The sequence below is a fragment of the Podarcis tiliguerta genome (genome assembly GCF_965153285.1).
Source record: "Podarcis tiliguerta genome assembly, chromosome: 10".
NCBI classification, from domain to species: Eukaryota; Metazoa; Chordata; class Lepidosauria; order Squamata; family Lacertidae; genus Podarcis; species Podarcis tiliguerta.
Window position 1 is genome coordinate 3,509,259 of NC_139543.1, and position 19,853 is coordinate 3,529,111.

The 19,853-nt window shown below is 43.5% G+C and overlaps 1 protein-coding gene across 50 annotated transcripts in view; it reads left to right on the plus strand.

Annotated features, from left to right (window-relative positions):
- The window catches only part of PPFIBP1 (PPFIA binding protein 1), a gene marked incomplete at its 5' end in the record, with an annotated part of 115,153 nt that overhangs the window by 43,486 nt on the left and 51,814 nt on the right, over positions 1 to 19,853 (plus strand). For 28 of the 50 annotated variants that reach the window (XR_014502082.1, XR_014502083.1, XM_083399451.1 and 25 more), the window contains one exon: positions 417 to 450. The exons of the other annotated variants lie outside the window; for them this stretch is intronic. Coding sequence is in view for 26 of the 28 variants with exons in the window: in XM_083399451.1 (XP_083255577.1) it covers positions 417 to 450 (34 nt within the window). Of the gene's footprint in view, positions 1 to 416; positions 451 to 19,853 lie in introns of those variants that run through there. 50 annotated transcript variants of the gene reach the window in all.

Genomic DNA, 19,853 nt, shown 5'->3' on the forward strand with positions numbered 1-19,853 from the left:
CCTGAGCATTGGGCATGCTGGTTGTGACTGAGGCGAGGTGTAATTCCAACAACATCTAGAGGCTATATTTAGTCATTACTAAATTTTGCTGCTGACTTCTGGTCCCAGCTGACTTCCTTCCTCAGTTTTTTTTGGGGGGGGGGGTGTTGTTTGTTTGTTTGTTGCAAAATGAATAACATTACTTTTTATATTTTACAAACAGCAAGAATAAACTACAAAAGAAAATACCCCCCCCCAACCTTTCACCTCAGTAATTATGTGTAGCTTTGAAAATGTCCTCTTTTCCTCCTTTCCTGACATGAGTTTTTCAACTGTGTGTGTGTGTGCTCATGTATGGCTGAGATGTGAATCACTTGCTCAATGAGGAAACTCTCCCCCCCCCCCCCATGCTCGGCTAGGCCAGGAAAAATGTCGCCATGGAAAGAAATCTGTTATTCTCTGAAGGGAGAGGTGAGATATCTGGAAATACCCTATTATACTTTTGGAACTGCTAGGGTGTCAATACTCTTATGAGTAGCATTTTCACTTCATTCTAACCTAAGAATTCATTCTAACCTATTCTTCAAACCTAAGAATAGAATAGTTAGATGCTGCCTCCTGTCCTGTCCCCCCGCCTGTTTGTCACCATGATGTTTGAGTAGGGGAGAGTTGAAAGCTCACATCAATGTTGTAATTTTATCCATGGAAACTAAGTACAGAGCATTTAAGAACTAAATATAAGCACCACTAAAAAACAATTCTATTTCTGAGTCTTAAATAATATTGACTCTAAAGATAGAATTCCAGTGTGAAATATTTGTGAAGCAGAAAAGGTATAAAGGAGAGAGAAAATTGCTATCCTCACTTTTGTGTGAGCCTCTCAGGAGTGTCTTGCAAGACTCCTGAACTAATCCATTAAGGCAATGCTCATGCTCCTAAGTTCTTATGTACTGTGTAGATGAGTATTTTGTTATGAGTTCACCCGGCAGTGAGCCCAATGATTATGATGGTGTTATTCCAGTAACTTGGGAGACGTTCTGTTACGGTCACATGACTTTTTGCCTCAAAAGAGAGGCAATCCTCATAAAATTATTTTAACTAAAAGACATGTGAATGTAGTGATCCAGTGTGTGACAGCATGAAAAATGTGAATTCCATTCCAGGGCAAGGATTGAAGATAAACTTGGCAATATCATAATTTCATTATGCAAAACTGTGGTGACACCAGACTTTGAATACGGTGTAAAGCTTTGGTCGTTGCACCTCAAAGTTGCTTTTGTCTGCTCTGAAGCTTCCAACTGTCACCTTCATTGGGGGGCAGTGGGGGGGGGGCAGGTTCCTATTTTACCTCAAGAGGCAAAACGGTATATGCCCCCCCTGCACAATCTTATACACCACTATCATATCCTCCTTGACCTTTCCCCAAGCTGTAGTAATCTTTCCTCATAAGGAAGTCGTTCCAGTCCCTCAGTTGCTTAGGTTTCCCATTTCTGAATTTTCTCTCTACAGTATCCTTCTTTGAGGTGCAACGACCAGAACTTTACACCGTATTCCACGCTCAGACATAGTTAACCTGTAAAATTTCCTTGCACATGATGTAACGATGATCACCAACTTGGGTGGCTTGAAAGCAGAATTTTCAGATTCATGGAGGGTTGGGTTATCAGTGGCTCCTAGCCATGGGGGCTGCTGGAGGCACTGTGCCTCTGAATGCCAGTTACAGGTGGGTTCTGCTTGGCCACTGAGATGATGTTTTCAGCGGATGCTGTGAAAACAGGCCTTGGCCTGATCCATCATGGCTCTTAGGATAGGTGTGGCATAATACAAAGGAGCTGCCACACCCAAAAGAGCAGAGAAAGAGAGAGATCCATAAATAGCGTGTGCATCTCTTTCCTCCTTCCCGCCCAACCAGGTGCCTCCACTAATGTGAAAAGTCACCTATACCAGCTGCCACTTTGCTTGCTCCCAGAGAGCACTTTTCCTGTGCCCAGAATAAAATGGAGGAGGGTATCAGGACAGCCACTCCTGATATCCAGCGAAATGTGGGCATGTTTACAATGTAGGAGAGGGTGAGCCAGTTCAGATAGGAACTGAGCAGGAAGAGCAAACTGGATTTTTTAAAAAAGGGAATATTTATTGAGACTTTTCACAGGCAGCCTAGGAGGTACTGGAGAGCATACTGGTGTAGTCCTGTTGAGGGTTTCTTCTCCTGAAGAGAAACAAAGCTGTTTCTGTTCAAAAGAAGTGAACCCATATCTCAGTTTGATAAGGAATTTCAGTTGCATTTGCAAATAAAGCTACTTCCTTGTTTTGGTCCGATAAAACAAATCACATCTTGTTTCACGCCTGTCATGGACTGTTGAACATATTCCTTTTTCTTTTCCTTTTTTACATTGTTGAGGTTCTTCTGGCATCTTAACTGTTTCTCCCGCCACATACTTAACCTTGTTACTTTGAAAAACATAGTTCTAGTATTCAGCATAGTTGATGAAATAAATATTGACCCAAATGCCAAATTCTTACTTGAGTAACTGCCTGCACGGTGTAGAATGAAATGTATATAGTTTCTGAAAATTACCGTATTTTTCGTTCTATAAGACGCACCAGACCACAAGACGCACCTAGGTTTTGGAGGAGGAAAACAAGGGAAAAAATATTTTGAATCTCAGAAGTCAGAACAGCAATAGGGATCGCTACGCAGTGAAAGCAGCAATCCCTCTTGCTGTTCTGGCTTCTGAGATAGCTGCGCAGCTTGCATTCGCTCCATAAGACGCACACACATTTTCCCTTACTTTTTAGGAAGGAAAAACTGAGTCTTATAGAGCAAAAAATACGGTAAGCAGTCTCTGTGTCTTAAATAGCTCGGGTGGTTAGAGTGTGGTGCTGAAAACTCCAAAGTTGCAGGTTTATTCCCTTATGGGATACCTGAAGGGTCCTTTCCAACTTTGCAATTCTATGGTTCTAATGAGCATCTAATAAGAGATGTAGAAGCATCAGCTGCTAGAATAAATTTCAATCAGAAATTCTGCAGCCGCTGCTAATTTATAGAAAGGGTTGTATCGCTCTTCCCTGTGGAGCATAGTTTTGACATTCAGACTTAAACTGGAGATTTTAGTTTCTGTTGCATCTATGTGAAGCAGGTATTAACAGAGTGGTGATGATTCTCAGCTAGGTAGACTTGGCTTGAAATCTCTGCTTAGCTGTGAAGCATACTGGGTGGTGTTGGACAAACCACAATCCCTTAGCGGGGAACTATAACTCCCATTATCCCATTGGCCGCACTGGGTAATGGGGATTGGAGTCCAACAACACCTAGAGGGCCACAGGTGCCGATCTCTGCTTTACCTGAAGAAACCTCATAGAATTGCTGTGAGGGCAAAATGGGATAACTTTCACACCTGGTACCTTCAGCTCCTTGGAGAGACAGAATGAAGAGATAAAAATGTGTGTAAGAGGAGAAGCTGTGTATATTTCAGATGAAGGTGACAGTCGGAAATCCCTGCCAGCGTTACGGCTTTGGGGCGTGATCCTTGGTGTGTGTATCTCTTGCAACAGTGGGCTTGCTCCATTTGACGGAAGCCCATTGGAACAAAGGGGCACTGGAGATTTGCAGCAGCATTCTGCTGGCACAAATCTCTGTGAAGCCCAGGAGATTGGGTGTAAATCTTCCCTCTGGTGCCAGAGGACAAGAAGATTGATTGCGGGTAGAGCTGGCAAGACAAGAAGATCTGCCTCTTACAAAAACTGAGGAGCAAGAAAAACTGCTCCAACACCATGTTTTGAAGTTGGCTGTAGGCAGCTTTGGGCACAAGTTGGTTTCTCGTATTTTGGAAAAGCACCTAGGTCGTTGAGGTGCCAAACAAACAGTATATATTTAAACAAAACAGAATTTCTCCTTGTCTAGTGAAAATGCCGCAAGCTGCTTTGTGTAATTTTTCTGTCAAGATGAGTGAAAAGTGTCAAGTGTCCTCCTGTGCTTCCAGTGTTACAGGCCTGGCAGGTACATTTGGGAAGACTTGGCCTTCCTCCCTGTGTTGCTTCCGGGCAACAGGATGGGGAAGGTTGACAAGCACCAAACAGACTTTTCAGTTTTCTTTCAAGCCACAGCTGTTTGCTTTTGTGTTTTCTAGTTGTTGTTCTAAAATTCTGTACAGTGTAATGGCGGGGTTTAATGGTGGCCAAAAACTTGTCAGCTTCCGAGATTATTTTCTTCCTGCCTCGCCCTGCTTTCCTCCAGCAGTGAGGCAGCATTCTGTGCCCACTGACCACGATCAGTTCACATTGCAGTGCTTTTTTTAGGGGAGGGGGAAAATCTCCCCTGGGTCCCCCCTCCCCAAAAATACTGCTGCAAACCTTGTCTTCTCCTGAAGTCACCCTCTTTTGTGCGAATGGTCCTGTAAGGACTGTCACTCAGATAATTGAGATCATTGTTAGCATATGCAAATCGGACCCTGCAAGAAAAGTTGGAGTGCTTCCCTTCAGGGCTCAACCCATTCTGTCTCATCCACAAACACAGTGTTTTCCTGTCCATTGGCAGCCACCATTTTGTGCCTACTGTACATACTCAGTCATCATTGGACTGTATTTGAGTTTGGGTTCTCTTTGTGTTTGTTTCTTTGTTTTTGCAGGGGTTCAACACACTTGTGCCCAGCTCTAGCCCAGGGCCACCCAACATTTCATACTGGGGGTGGGGGGTGGAGCACAAGATTACTTTGACATAGAATTTGTGGGCCACACACTGCCTTGTCGCATGGCTGGGGAAACCCAGCCAGATGGTTGGGGTAATAATAATAATAATAATTGGGGTGGGAATGGGGCCAAAATTTGACACCACCCCCACCCCTTGTGCTGCCTTTTCAAAGCTAGCAGAGCAAGGCATCAGGCTTTGGGAAGGGGGTGCTGGCTCTGGCAGGATCCTGGAGTCCCCTTTTGCCTCCTCCCCAAATCTGGGAAAGCGCTAACTAGGTTTTGGGAAGGAGGCTGGAGGACCCAAAGTTGAGCACCTCACCCGGCTTTGGGAAGGCAGTGTGGGGGCTGCGAGGACGACATCACATGTTGCTGAGGGCTGCGAAAAAAGGCATGTTGGACCGTGCTGATCCAGCACAATTCATAGAATTGTGTCATCTCAAATGTACAGTTAATGAAGTAGAATCATAGAATTGGAAGGGAACATGAGGGTCATCTAGTCCACCCCCCCAATGTGGGGCTCAAGCCCATGACTGTGAGATTAAGACTCTCATGTTCCACCAACTGAGCTATCAACCAGCGGTTAATTTCTTTATGTGTGTGGACAGCTCTCCTTTTTTAAAATGAGATGGTTCTTTCCACATTTATCACCATTCGTGGTTAACCCCAAGTCTGCTGGTACTTTTTTCTTCAGGGTGTATGGCTGTGAAGCACAAGCCCAGAAAGACTTGAAAATATGATGATGATATAAATCTGGTCACAGGTACATTCCATCCCAAGTAAAGGTTAAAAAAAGAAAAGGTAAAGAACCCCTGGACAGTGAAGTCCAACCATAGGCGACTGTGGAGTGTGGCACGCATCTTGCTTTCAGGCCGAGGGAGCTGGCATTTGTCCACAGACTGCTTTCTGGGTCACATGGCCAGCATGACTAAACCACTTCTGGCACAACAGGACACCGTGACAAGAGCCAGAGTGCACTGAAATGCTGTTTACCTTCCCACCGGAGCGGTACCTATTTATCTACTTGCACTGGTGTGGTTTTGAACTGCTGGGTTGGCAGGAGCAGGGACAGAGCAATGGGAGCTCATTCCATTGCACAGATTTGAACCGCTGACCTTCCGATCATCAAGCCCAAGGCTCAGTGGTTTAGACCACAGTGCCACCTGCGTCCCCAGTTACTTTCTATGGTTCTATGGTAGCCTTTGTCTTAAGTTTTGTCAAAGTGTATAGTAAAAGACGTTGGTGTTTTGCTAATATGTTGGAGAGGCAATTGATTCTTTTCCTTTTGGAAGAGCTCTCTGAAAGATGCTCACATAATCTGCTCGTTTGTTTCATAGCCTCATGACTGTGTCAATACTATGCTAGGGGAATGTGCGGCATTTCCTTGCTTACATTAGCAGCTGGAGATCCATAAATGAATGGTTTGATTGTTTCCCCCTCCCTCTAGATCTGCTGATCCAAGTAGAATGTCTCAGAAAAATGGGTATATTGATTTTCAATGCATAAATAATATAAGCAGTAGGAATGTTTTGCTGCATAATTAAGCAATGAAATATCTAAAGTATATTTACCCAAAGGGTGAGGTTTGTGTGGAGGTGACCAGATTAAGTTCAAAAGAATGTAAATGAGTAAACACCAGGGGTTTTTTTGTAGCTGTTGGAGAATCTTCATAGAGTTATCTTAAATCTGTTTGAGATATGCTATCTTTCAGATGGTACTCATTTTTCTTTGGGAAAGGAGAAACAGTAAACTTAAAAGTTAAATAAAATAACATTCTCAACCAAACTTAAGTATTCCATTTCTAATTACAGCAGACACAATTTATAGTTTTAACTGAGGGTAATTTTAACTTCTGAAAGTATTTTACCAGCTTGCTGACACCGTGGCCAAGAAGTGATAAAAGGTTATACTTTCCCTCCCTTTCCTCCTTCACCAAATACGGATCACAGAGAGATCAGTATGTAGGATCCAGCACAGTCCATCTGGCTAGAAAGAGGGCTGCATCTCACCTACAGGTGGTACTTAACACCACGGAAGCTGGCTCCGCTACGCCCAGAAACCTCACCAAGATATTGTAGAGGCTGCACCTCCACACGCACATACCTCCACATGTGGTGGGAATGCCCTAAAATCCAACCGTTCTGGACAGCAGTCCTGCAAGAGATATGCAAAATAGCTAAACAGGTATTAGAATTCACCTAAGAATGTTAAGAATGTCTTGCTATATTTTCATGCGCATGCGCTTTCTATAATATAAAATGTTCACTCTCTCATTAAAAGGTTGGTTGAATTGCTTGGCATCTGTGGTTTGGTTTTGCTTCAGGATTGAAAAAAGGGCACAAACTGCTTACAGTATCTTCCTTTCTTCTTTGACATTTGAAAGCTGAAATATCATTTTGATTAGTTGCTCCTCTTTTTAGGCCCAGTTCTCATAAACCGAATTAAATAACTTCAGGCTTCCTGGGAGCAGGAGACTCAAATGGTTCAGGACTCCTGGGTACAATAGGGTGTCTCATTTTAAGGGGTGAAACTTAGTTTTTGAAAATTTATTCAGTGCAGGGTCTTTAAAATGTTATTGGGAGTGTAAGGAATTCAAATCTACTACTATTTTTTGTGATTGCACAACATTTAGCTTTTTAAGTCTACGTTTGATGAAGAAGCATATAAAATGTTTATGAAAACCAAAGAATTTTGATTTTACCTTCTGAAAATGTTAGGTAATGCTTAATAATAATAATAATGGAATAGAACTGCAAATATTTGGCAATCATTTTTAATGATTTCTGTACAAGTTTGCACATATTTTACTTACTAACCAAAATATATTTTGAATTCCCAAGTCATATTACAGCTTTTTAACACCTCTCATTTTTAGAATTTGGAAGTTGAAAAATCTAACACGCCCTATTGGTACAAATCTCCCCCCTTACAAAATACATCTGTATACAGTACATCTGAAGGCAGCCTTGTACAGGGATGTTTTAAATGTTTTAGGTTTTATCGTGTTTTTAATATTTTGTTGGGAGATGCCCAGAGTGGTTGGGGTAACCCAGTTAGATGGGTGACATATAAAACAACAACAACAATTACAACTACAACTACAACAATAACGTCTTGTATCTTTCGTGACGTGCTAATCTTTTAAATGGAGACCATTTTTTAAAAAAGGATCTGCAATCTGAAATGGTATAACCGGAAACAGGTTCATCTCATCTGCTATCTGTGAGAATTAGGCTACCACAATCCTGTTGAAATCTTCACTAGTTCATCCCATCAGTTCAGGGCTGCTATGCAGAGAAGGCAGGGAGAATCTTCCAACTTGTGTTTCAAACCAAAAGCGATTATTTCTCCAGAATACACATCTCAGCTTATTTGGAGGTATAAAAAAGTAACCATAGCCTTTCATTTCTAATTTTAGTTTTGAATATAACCAAGGCACAGCTGTGAATCTCTCCCTGCCACTGCCAACTTGAAAGGTGTGCTAGGTTCAGATATTTTACTGGAACTCGCTTAACTAAGTCAAACTGTAGGCCTCCAGATGTGGTTGCCCAGCCAGTGTGGCAAATGATCAGGGATGATGGGATTTCTACTCCAGCAACATGTGGAAGGCTGCCTGTTCCCCATCCCTGCCCTAGAACTAAGAGGCAGGTACATAAGACCCTAACAGTTTGCTTCCAGCCGTATAGCCAAAATCAAGAGTGCTTCAGAACCAGGGCTGGCTCCACCATCAGGTGAAGTCAAGTGATTAATCTCAAGTGGCGGATGTTGGGGGGCAGCTGTGACAGCCCCCTGGCTATCCCTCCTAAGCCTCATGACCTCTCCCCTCTGTTGGGTGGCAGACCTGTGTATGTTACACAGTCTGTCTTGGCGCCCCCCCCCCACTAGCTTGCTGCCTCAGGTGCAGTGGAGGACACTATCCTGTCACCAGTGTTGAGATAAGCGGCAGCAGTCAGGCCAGCAGCCAGGTTTCTGTATGTGACACTGGGGTGGGTATCTGTGCCACCCTTTCCTTTATCTTGGGCAGCAAAGTGTATTGGGGAGCCTTGTCCAGAAATAGCTCCTATCTGGCACAATTCTCCCTTCTTTCCACCCTTAACTAGAATGAAGGGGCTGTGTAGCAAAGAAGAACAAGTGGTGACTGGGTGGATGGCACAGATGTGTTGGGACAGGGTAGACTATTGTTGGCATCCATCTGTATTGAGAGACAGTGGAGTGTGTCTCTGGGGGTGAAGTCAGATCGCTGTGTTATCAGCAGTTCCTGGGGCACAGGCCTGGGCCGTGTGTCTGGAGCTCCTGGGCTGCCCAGATGACAAGAGTCCCCCCTCTCAGCCTTGCTGATGTGGTCCAAAGGAAAGCAGACTTTTGGCGCCTGCTTGGCTGCAGGAGTTGCTGGAAGGAGGCATACAAGGTTCCATCCAACAGTCTTTGGGATTGCACTCCAGATTTATGTCTAGAAACAGAGTTTTCCTTCTCCTGGATGGGCTCTTCTGCCCCACACTTCCCTCTACAGCACAGCGACAAACTATACAATTTGTTTAAACCTTTCTGATTGCGTTCTAAAGTCCATATTTGAGGCATGGCACTTAGCAGACTGCTGTAATCTTTGTGCAGGGAAATATTTCCATCCTATGTGTGTAAAGCAAGGCTGTTTGTTGAGGGAATTTTTGTTCTTTTTCTTCATAAATACTTGTTTCAGAGTACATCCATACAGCTCATTTAGCCAAGAAGGGATTTGATTTATCATTTAGAAATGAAGCTTCTGTGGCGATCACACAGGGCCCCCGGACCTTTCACAGTCTATTGACCCTGTGCCACCACTGCGGTTGCTTTCTTCGCTGCCACCACCCCGCTTCTCATGGGGACACACGGAGTTAACATAAACAAATAATCAAGTTTATTTTTAAATGCAGGAACAAGCGTATGGTTTCCGTTTATTTCTCTTAACAGTTTCTTAAATCTTAGTTCCTACAACTTCAAACTGAATTATTCCCAACTATCTATCTAACTCCCTAACAATTCCTCTCACTCTCTCACAATACAACTCTGCCAACCCACACCCAAGCCTCCCTCTTCCTTCTCCAACTCCCAACTGACAACCCTCAACTCCCAACTCCCAAACCTCAACTGACTTTTCAAAACCCCCCACTCTATCTTTTACTCCCCCCTCGCATTCTCACTGGCCAATCGCCTCACACCCATTTTAACCCTTTCCTTGACACATCCTGGGGGGCAAGCGCCACAGCTTCTCTCTGCCAGCTTTAAGAAATGGCCAGATGTATAGGTACGCAACACAACTGGAATGTCAATAGCTGATAAAGTAGTTCTTGACTGATAATGGAAATTTACTTTGGCTGGAAATTGGCTTTTGCTGTCTAGCCTTGACGAATTGTTAAGCCAAACAAGGTGTTCAGTGGTGAGTGCAGGAATTGGCATGGATTATTTGTCTGTGTTGTTTTGGGAAAGTAAGAGTGAATGTCTGTTTGAAATGGTCCTTCAAAGCAATTTGAAAAATGCATATGAACTGTGGCCAAATCCTTATTGATGCTCTTGACTGATGTTGGGACATTTTTTGTGCTGAAGGATTTCTTTTCCTGTTTATGTGTGTACTTGTACCTATGTCTCTCCCCCTCCCCTTTAAATCTTCTCTACTGCTGATGAAAATAGCATAAGCCTACTAAAAATCTGACTCCCCACAACCTGCTCACTTTATTTGCCCTATTAGTACAAGAACATGTCTGTTCACAGTGTGCACATATTAAATGGATAAGAGGGATACTATCATTACATCATTTTTACTGAACAGGTTTCCACTTGTTAAAAAGCATCTGTTCTTGGTTCTCGCAAATGTCTTTCCCCCTTTTGAAACTGTTTTATAGCATCTTGTACCACAGGGTGCATTTGAGTCGCATGTGAACCCCGCCCCCCCCCAGTAGTAGTCTGTTGTTTCTTATTGTGTTGTTTCAAAGCACTGACTAATGTGGGAGAAATGTTTTTCCCAGGACTCTGTACCTGGCTGTTCCAGCCCCTACTCTAATCTGCCTGTTTAAAAAATGCATTGAGGGGGTTGCATTCTTTCCCTGTTTGCTGTGCAGAGCATGGAACTCCTGGATGCAAGCCGGTACGAAAGCATACTCTAATTCTTTTCTTATACTGTGCTGCTCATTCCAGATTTAAAAAGGTCTGTCGTTTCCAAACTGCACCTCCAGGATATATGCTAGCATTCTGTGAAAAACAAATGAATTAAATGATGAAAGGCTCCCATGTCTGGCTGTTGTGCCTCTGCTTGATATACTGCTCTGGCTGTGCCTTTTCCCAGTTAGACTCAGTGTCTGAATTGTGCTTTTGGCTGAATCATCCAGTAGCTCCCAATACCAACATATTTATCCTCACTCTGAGGAGGATGCCCCTTGCATCTTAGCATGAATCACAATTTGGACGAACCATGCCAGAACAAAAGAAGAAGGCTTTTCCTAGCATCAGTAGTTCTTGTGCCATTGAGAGGTAAAGTTTTTTGGGGCTGCTCATCTGAAATGGCCTGAAAATATTTTAATTGAAGAGCAGCATAAAGATTCTTTAAATTCTGAATAAAGTTTACAGAAAAACTGAAATAGATGACAGTAGATGGCGGCTTATACACCTCACTAGGAGGAAGGATTAGTGGGGACGTGGGTGGCGCTGTGGGTAAAAGCCTCAGCGCCTAGGGCTTGCCGATCGAAAGGTCGGCGGTTCGAATCCCCATGGCGGGGTGCGCTCCCGTTGTTCGGTCCCAGCGCCTGCCAACCTAGCAGTTCGAAAGCACTCCCGGGTGCAAGTAGATAAATAGGGACCGCTTACTAGCGGGAAGGTAAACAACGTTTCCGTGTGCGGCTCTGGCTTGCCAGAGCAGCGATGTCACGCTGGCCACGTGACCCGGAAGTGTCTTCGGACAGCACTGGCCCTTGGCCTCTTTGAGTGAGATGGGCGCACAACCCTAGAGTCTGTCAAGACTGGCCCGTACGGGCAGGGGTACCTTTACCTTTACCTTTAGGAGGAAGGATTACGAACCAAACCATAATCATGGTATCCTTCTGGACCATCATGGGGGGTTGGGAGCTGGGGGCACTGTTATACAGTGGTTCTGCTCCTTTCTCCTGGGCCATGTCCAGAAAGTGGTGTTGGGGGATGTGTGCTCACTTGTGGGGTGCCTCAGGGCTCCATCCTCTCTCCCATGCTTTTTAACATCTATATGAATCCACGGGGAGAGATCATCAGGGGGTTTGGACTGGGTGTTCACCAGTATGCGGAGGATACCCAGCTCTACCTCTCTTTTAAACCTGATCTAGTGAAGGCAGTGAAGGTCCTGTGTGAGTGTCTGGAGGCGGTTGGAGGATGGGTGGTGCCTAACGGATTGAAGTTGAATCCGACAAGACAGAAGTATTGTTGCTGGGGGACAGGGAACGGGCAAGTGTGGGGGACTCCGTGGTCCTGAATAGGGTAACTGTGCCCCTGAAGGACCAGGTACGCAGCCTAGGAGCCTTTTTGGACTCACAGCTGTCCATGGAGGTGCAGGTCAATTCTGTGTTCAAGGCAACTGTCTACCAGCTCCACCTGGTATGCAGGCTGAAACCCTACCTGCCCGTGGACTGTCTCGCCAGAGTGGTGCATGCTCTGTTTATCTCCCACCTGGACTACTGCACGCACTCTATGTGGGGCTACCTTTGAAGGTGACTAGGAAACTGCAATTAATCCAGAATGTGACAGCTAGTTTGGTGACTGGGAGTGGCCACCGAGACTACATAACACTGGTCTTGAAAGACCCACATTGGCTCCCAGTATGTTTCCGGGCACAATTTAAAGTGTTGGTGTTGATCTTTAAAGCCCTAAACGGCCTTGGTCCTGTATACCTGAAGAAGCGTCTAGCCTGGACACTGAGATCCAGCACTGAGGAACTTCTGGCAGGTTACACACTGTGAGAAGTAAAGCTACAGGGAACCTGGCAGAGGGCCTTCTTGGTAGTGGCACCCGCCCTGTGGAATGCGCTCCCATCAGATGTTAAGGAGATGAGTAATTGTATGTCAAGGCCCCGCACCCCCTCCATTGATGAATAAAACACGTGGACACCAGTATTTTAGGAAAAGGCCACAACTTTTATTGGTTACAGAATGTGAGTAGTATTGGTTTTGGCACTGGACCCGAACATACTATATCTGACTCCTGCCCATCATGCAGGAAGTCTCAGAGGGCCTTCTTGGTAGTGGCACCCGCCCTGTGGATTGTCATCCCATCAGATGTTAAGGAGATGAGTAATTATATAACATTTAGAAACACCTGAAGGCAGTCCTGTATAGGGAAGCTTTTTAAGGTTTAATGTTTTACTGTGTTTTTATATATGATGAAAGCTGCCCAGAGTGGCTTGGGCAACCCAGTCAGATGGACGGGGTATCAATAATAAATTATTATTTTTATCAGTTGAACTTCTTTTTGGATGTGAGTCCTGTGGTCTGTGTTGAACTCAAATTGAATAAAGAAGGAAAGGTATTAGTGGTGGCCTATAAAACCCTGAATAGCTCGTGTCTAAGATGTACAAGGGACCACTTTTACTCCCTTGTTCCACCACACCCTTTAATGTAGACGAGGAATAATTCCTTTCCCTGCAGATTAGCCAAAACTTGAGCCTGGTGGAGTGGTCTTCTGGAAGTGATAGAAGACATTTTAATTCAAGCTACTGGTGACCAATAGTCCAGGAGAGACCAGAACCATTAGTATATTGTTACCTGTTCTGAAGTTTTGCAATGGGATGTGCTACAACCCAATTAAATAATGGAAACCCCGCATAGTACATGTCTACTTTTATGTAAGCACCAGCAGCCAATTCCTGGTGTGTTTTGAACCTTACTGGTTCCTCTTGTAGGGATAGACATCTAACATCTGTCTATTTTTGGTCCCTGAAATGATGGCTCTTTATTGTTCACATGGGATCAGAGAACGAAGGGGTCTATTATGCCAATTTCAGGGAGATTGCAAATGTGGCCTTCATGCCCCAAGAAGCTGCTGCTTGTGGAATTCTACAACTCTTTGATCTGGCTGCTCTTTTTTTAGCCTGTGCAGTTCATTCATGTAGATTACTGTTTGCTTTTCAAGATTTAGCTTCCCTAACTTCAGAAAGTAGGTTACTGAAAGAGGCGTGTGTCATTGCTTTTAAGTGCAAGGAGCTTTCTCTTCTGTCAATCAGAGGTTACTGTTCATGCTCAAGCCTGCTTTCCTTTAGACAGATTGATGGGGCATCTTTCGATGAACTAGTTTTTAAAACTTGTGACTGCATACTCTCTGCACATGTAGCTGCCTAGCTGCCTGAAATAAAATAACAATAACCCATAATGTTAAGATTTTACCTGTGTATTGACAAAAGCAAATGACTTCAGTTTAGACCATCTTTTGGCTTCCAAATGGCCAAGTTCTCTTGCTTTTTGTATCAGAAGTGAATCATGCAGAATCTGATACTAAATTCCCAGTACCACCTTCTACACAAGGAACACTTTTCACTTGGAAATGCCTGGAGGGGACTTCTCTGATGTGGGTTCTTTCCCAATTGCTGCTGGGAGGAGAGCTGGGGAGAGAGCAAGTGAGAGAAGGCGATGTTCCAAGGCCCATCTTTCAGTTTCTCTCTAGAGATGAGCCTACCAGCAGGGCTCTCCAAACAGGTCCATGTACAGTACTTTGTAGAGCAGGTGTGGCTAAGCTGTCTCTGTCCAGATGTTGTTGGATGACCCCTCCTGCTAGTCTTAGCCCAGCATGGCCCATGCTCAGGGATGGAAGACGGTATAGTCCAACAACGTGGGGATGGAAACAAGACACACATGTCAGTCATCTCTGGTATACAGCATTGAACCAAAACATGGCAGATCCGAGTAAAAATTTTGGACTTTATTGGACAGCTTAAGCTAAATTGATTTGTAGCTAAGAGTTCTGAGACACGAATTTGCCAGATTGTAACAGGAAAATGGGTGACTCTTAAGACACCATTTTTTTTTAAATTTTTTTTATTTAACATAATTATTACAAAATACAAGCAAAATACATACAAATATATACATACATATATTTTTCAAATAAGCACACATATATAAAAAAGAACAAAAAAGAGAAAAGGGAAAAAAAAGATACCAATGTTGAAAATACCATTTGGAAGCAAATATCTAGACACCGTTTTCTCCATCCCCGAGAAGAAACTGCCGTATGCTGTGATTCTTACTTACGGAGCATCTGGTGATATGAATTTCTCTCACCTTGTATCTTTGGCAAACTACCTGGCCTCTCATAGATTTCTGTGTCTGTGATTTACCTGCAAAAGCCTCAATATCAGCTATAGAACTAAAGCAGGGGTCAGCAACCTTTTTCAGCTGTGGGCCGATCCACTGTCCCTCAGACCATGTGGTGGGCTGGACTATATTTTGGAAAAAAATAATGAACAAATTCCTATGCCCCACAAATAATCCAGAGATGCATTTTAAATAAAGGCACACATTCTACTCATGTAAAAACACCAGGCAAGCCCCACAAATAACCCAGAGAGGCATTTTAAATAAAAGGACACATTCTACTCATGTAAAAACACGCTGATTCCCAGACTGTCTGCAGGCCGGATTGAGAAGGTGATTGCGCCGCATCCGGCCCCCGGGCCTTAGGTTGCCTACCCCTGATCTAAAGCATATAAAGGTGTTGTGGAATATTTAAGATCATCAGGCAACTACACAATTTCTGGCATTTTTCTTGGAGGCTGATCAAGTGGCTTGTGTGCTGCTGCCTCCGTGATACATCAAGTAGACCAAGATAATGACAGCTTCATTCAATGTTTTATCCGCTGCATTGGCCAAAGCTTCAATCTAAACTTCGGGATGAAGATTTATTGTCCATTAAGTCTCCTGTGCTCTTTGTGTCTGGAGATACAGATGAGATGTATGATAAACAACTGTTGAATGGCGTTGCAGACAAAATGCAAGCGCCCAAGAAAATCCCTTGGGTTGAAAAGGCAAACCACAGCATGGCAGTGAGAGGACGAAATGCAGAAGACATCTCATTGGAAATAAGCAGAGAAAAGATCAGGGGGGGAAATGAATTGGATCAAGCTTCAATGCTGTGAAAAGGCCCTTGATATTACTCTGCTTGTATGGTGTTCCCCCTTCTCCATTAGAAGATTCCAGTCCATAAAAGTGAGAAACAGCCCTGGGAATAAGCTGCAGTTCCTATCTATCTGCCTGGGTGCTGGAAGGAAGACTGCAAGGCTCCTTTCCATCTGGCTTAGAGGCAGGGCACAGACTCACCCTGAACAGCTCAAAGGCTCCTGGGAGGCTGGAGGGACATTGCTGGAACAACTCTTGACTTCGGGCAACTGGCTAAAATGTTTTAAAGAGTTCTAATTTTGGTTGCTCTGTTTTGTTTTTGTCTGGTTGGTCTTGGTTAAATGTTTAGTTGGGGTTTACAGTTATACCCAAATTAAAATAACTGCTAACTGTTTATTGTTGTTGTTGTTTGTTTGTTTCTATTGATTTATTGGTTTGTTTGTTTCTTGTATAGGATATTTTGTTTTTTAATGTTTGATGTTTTGTTGTGTTTTTATATATGCTGTAAGACACCCAGAGTGGCTGGGGAAACCCAGCCAGATGGGCGGGATATAATTAAAAAAAACATTATTAAAATTGCTACCTCCTGTTGCCTGTCTGTAAAGCAGAAAAAAGGATGACTTTTCTTGCAGAGTTATGGTGAGGATAAATGTAAAGCACTTTGACAGGGAGAGGACACTGTTTTTGCTGATTCAACTGGAGTGGATCTATAGCAGGGGTCTGCAACCTTTAAGACAAAAAGTTTCCGAAGAAAAAAACCTGGGAGCCGCAAAACTTGTCATTATAAAAATAACTTTTTTGTCACTTTTTTATTATTTCTTTGTTTGACCCCTCAGAATTACTCCTCCTCATAGAAATAAACGTTAAATTAACAAGTTACCTTTTCTGTGTGTGTGTTCTTCACTCCCCTTCAAAACAGTGACCAGCGTACATGCCCCTTACAATGTGGCGGGCAGGCGGGCGGGAAGGTGACGTCGGGACGGTGCGTGACTAACGCACACACTGCCCCCATGCGACGTCACAGCCAGTACAGCGCCTGCCACAGTGGGGAGTGTCGGGGCGCACAATGCGCCTCCTCCCCTCGCTAGTATCCACCCCGGAGCCATGGCAAAGGTGTAAAAGAGCCACATGCAGCTCCGGAACCGCAGGTTGCAGACCCCTGATCTATAGGCTCAGGCTACCTGGGCTGTAGATGACACGTAACACTTTGATGGCTAGCTTCCGTTAGTTTTATGGCGTTGATCTTCATTAAGGAAGTGGAAGAGAGGACGTGCCAGATATTTCTCCCAGCCTGAACCTTCTGCTTTAGCTTTATGCTGTATCTGTATTTACAGTAAATGTTCTGTCACCAAGGCTACTATGTACCAGGCATAATCCTTAGTAATTTACGGTATCTCAGCTATATAAGTTTTCCAGTGCCCTGTACAGCAGAGTATAGAATGGTATCTGTATCCTTCTCCTGCTTCATAAAAAAATGAAGCTACCAAAATTCTGTACCTGGTACATTTCACAGGGAGTGGAGAAGACACTTTTCTCTCTCTCTCCAACCCCCAGTATTTCAGACCCAGACAACTAATCTTCAGACGCATCTATATCTTGCTGGCCCAGTAGTCCATTCACTAAGTGTTACAAACAATGACAGTTGCAACCAAAATTATTCAAGCTCCATTGCAAATCAGGTTTGTATTCAAAATTTACAGACTTTCAGCTGTTTGCAGTGAGAAAATCAAACAAAAGCAATTGAAATAGCCCAAAACAATATCATCAGTTAAATGATATTTTTAGGCTGGATAAAGGAACTGGTTTTGGTAAAGAACTTTCAAGATTGCAGAGAGAACTGCTGGAAAATAATGAAAAAATTCTGTCAAAAATATATAAATTGGTGCTAGAGTGGGAAACAAAAGATGAAGAAGTAAAATCTGTAATAATTCATTGGGCAAAAGATGTGGGACATAACATACAAATTACCTCATGGGAAAAGTTAATGAATAAAGATCAAAATTTACTGCTTGCTGTCCATTAAAAGAAAACATTATGAAAATGATGTATAGATGGTATCTGACTCCTACAAGACTTGCAAAAATGTATAAGAACAGAACCAACATATGTTGGAAGTGTAAAGTTAAGGAGGAAACATTCCACCATATGTGGTGGACATGTAAAATAGCTGAGCCCTTCTGGGAAATGATTTACAAGGAACTGAAAAAAATGGTATAACTTTATTGAATACATTAAAGAACACTATGAGAGTTTAAAAACATTAGCAGGATTCACATAACGCTTGTAATTTAAATTAACAAAGGATAACAATAGTATAACAAAGTTAGATAAAGTAATTAGAGGCAGTTAAAAGGGGAAGAATTCTGGAAGCCAGGGGAGGGTGGGAGGAAGTCCTGGGGTTCAGGGAACCTCATAAAGGTATTGATATGAATATGGTTTTCTTAAAATAAGTGTATATGTCTGTGTGTATATGTATACAGTGGTACCTCGGGTTACATACGCTTCAGGTTACAGACTGAGAAATAGTACCTCGGGTTAAGAACTTTGCTTCAGGATGAGAACAGAAATTGTGGCGTGGCAGTAGCAGGAGGCCCCATTAGCTAAAGTGGTGCTTCAGCTTAAGAACAGTTTCAGGTTAAGAATGGACCTCTGGAATGAATTAAGTACTTAACCCGAGGTACCACTGTATGTGTGTGTGTTTTTAAAAAAGATTTTTTTAATTTTTTTTGAAAAGAATTGGAATAATAATAATGAAATAGCTCAACACAACAGGTGCTTCGGGTGGTTTCCCCAAATTCAGCTGAAACTGCAACTTATCCTGGCTTGTCCAGTCTCACTGTTATTCAGCCTCTCCATGGCAAGCATCTTTAGTATTTAGTAGAGCAGTCTTGGGCTGCTATGACGTGCTGTAAACGAGATCCATAGCCAGATAGCAGCTTCCAGCAGCATTCCTGAGGAATCTGAGCCCATTCCTCACACCAGAGATTTTCTGTGGGGTTCAGGTCAGGTGACTGTGATTGCCACTGTAGAACCTTCCAGGACTATTTCTGCAACCAAACCTTGGCGGAATTTGAGGTATGCTTGGGATCGTTGTCCAGTGACACCGAAGCTTCAGCTTCTTCACAATCCTCCTAGGATTTCATGATACTTCAATGAATCCAGTCTGCCTTCCACAGGCTGCAAGTTTCCAGTGCTGGAGGATGCAAAGCAGCCCCAGAGCATCACCAAGCCGCCACCATGCTTCACTGTAGGCAGAGTGTTCTTCTCTTCAGAGTACGCAGCATTCTTCTTCCTGCAGACATAGCACTGATCCAAGGAGCTGAAAAGTTCCGATTTTGTTTCGTTGCTCCACAGAACAGAATCCCAGCACTTCTGTGGCTTATTCATAAGATTTTGAGCATACTGGATCCGACTTTTCTTGTGCTTTGGGGTCACTACTGGTGTACGTCTTGGAGTTCTGCCATGGAAAGCCTATGTGTTTTAGTCTGTGCTTTACTGTGTTCACTGAAACCTCAGTGCCCACTGCCACCATGTCTTGCTGCAGCTCTTTTGCAGTCACTTGAGGGTTTCCCCCCAGCCTGCCCTCTCAGAAATCTGGTTGCTGGCTCAGATAGCTTCTTTTTTCTGCCCCGTCCAGGTAGTGTAGCTTTGAACTTGCAAACTATGCTTCCAACAGTGTGTCTAGGAACATTCAGTGCCTTTGCTATCTTTTTGTATCCTTCGCCTTGTTTGTGAAGGGCGATAATCTCTTCTCTAACCTTCTTGGACCATTCTCTTGACCTACCTATATTTCTACCATGCAGCCAAATTTGACACTCAGCAAACCCCTAGTCAGTTCAGGTATTTCGTGTGTTGCAGCTGAAGCACACCTGGTGCAACTAATTAAGCCGTTGATTGGTTACATCAGGTGTGTTTGAGAAAAAACCTGTTGTATTTGTGCTGTTGTTACAGATTGTATTCAGGGGGTTGAATAATAGTGAGACAGGAGAAGCCAGTATAAGTTGTATTTTCAGCTGAATTTGGGGAAATTAGGCATCTGTTGTGTTGAGCAATTTCAATTGCTTTTGTTTGATTTGCTCATTGCAAACA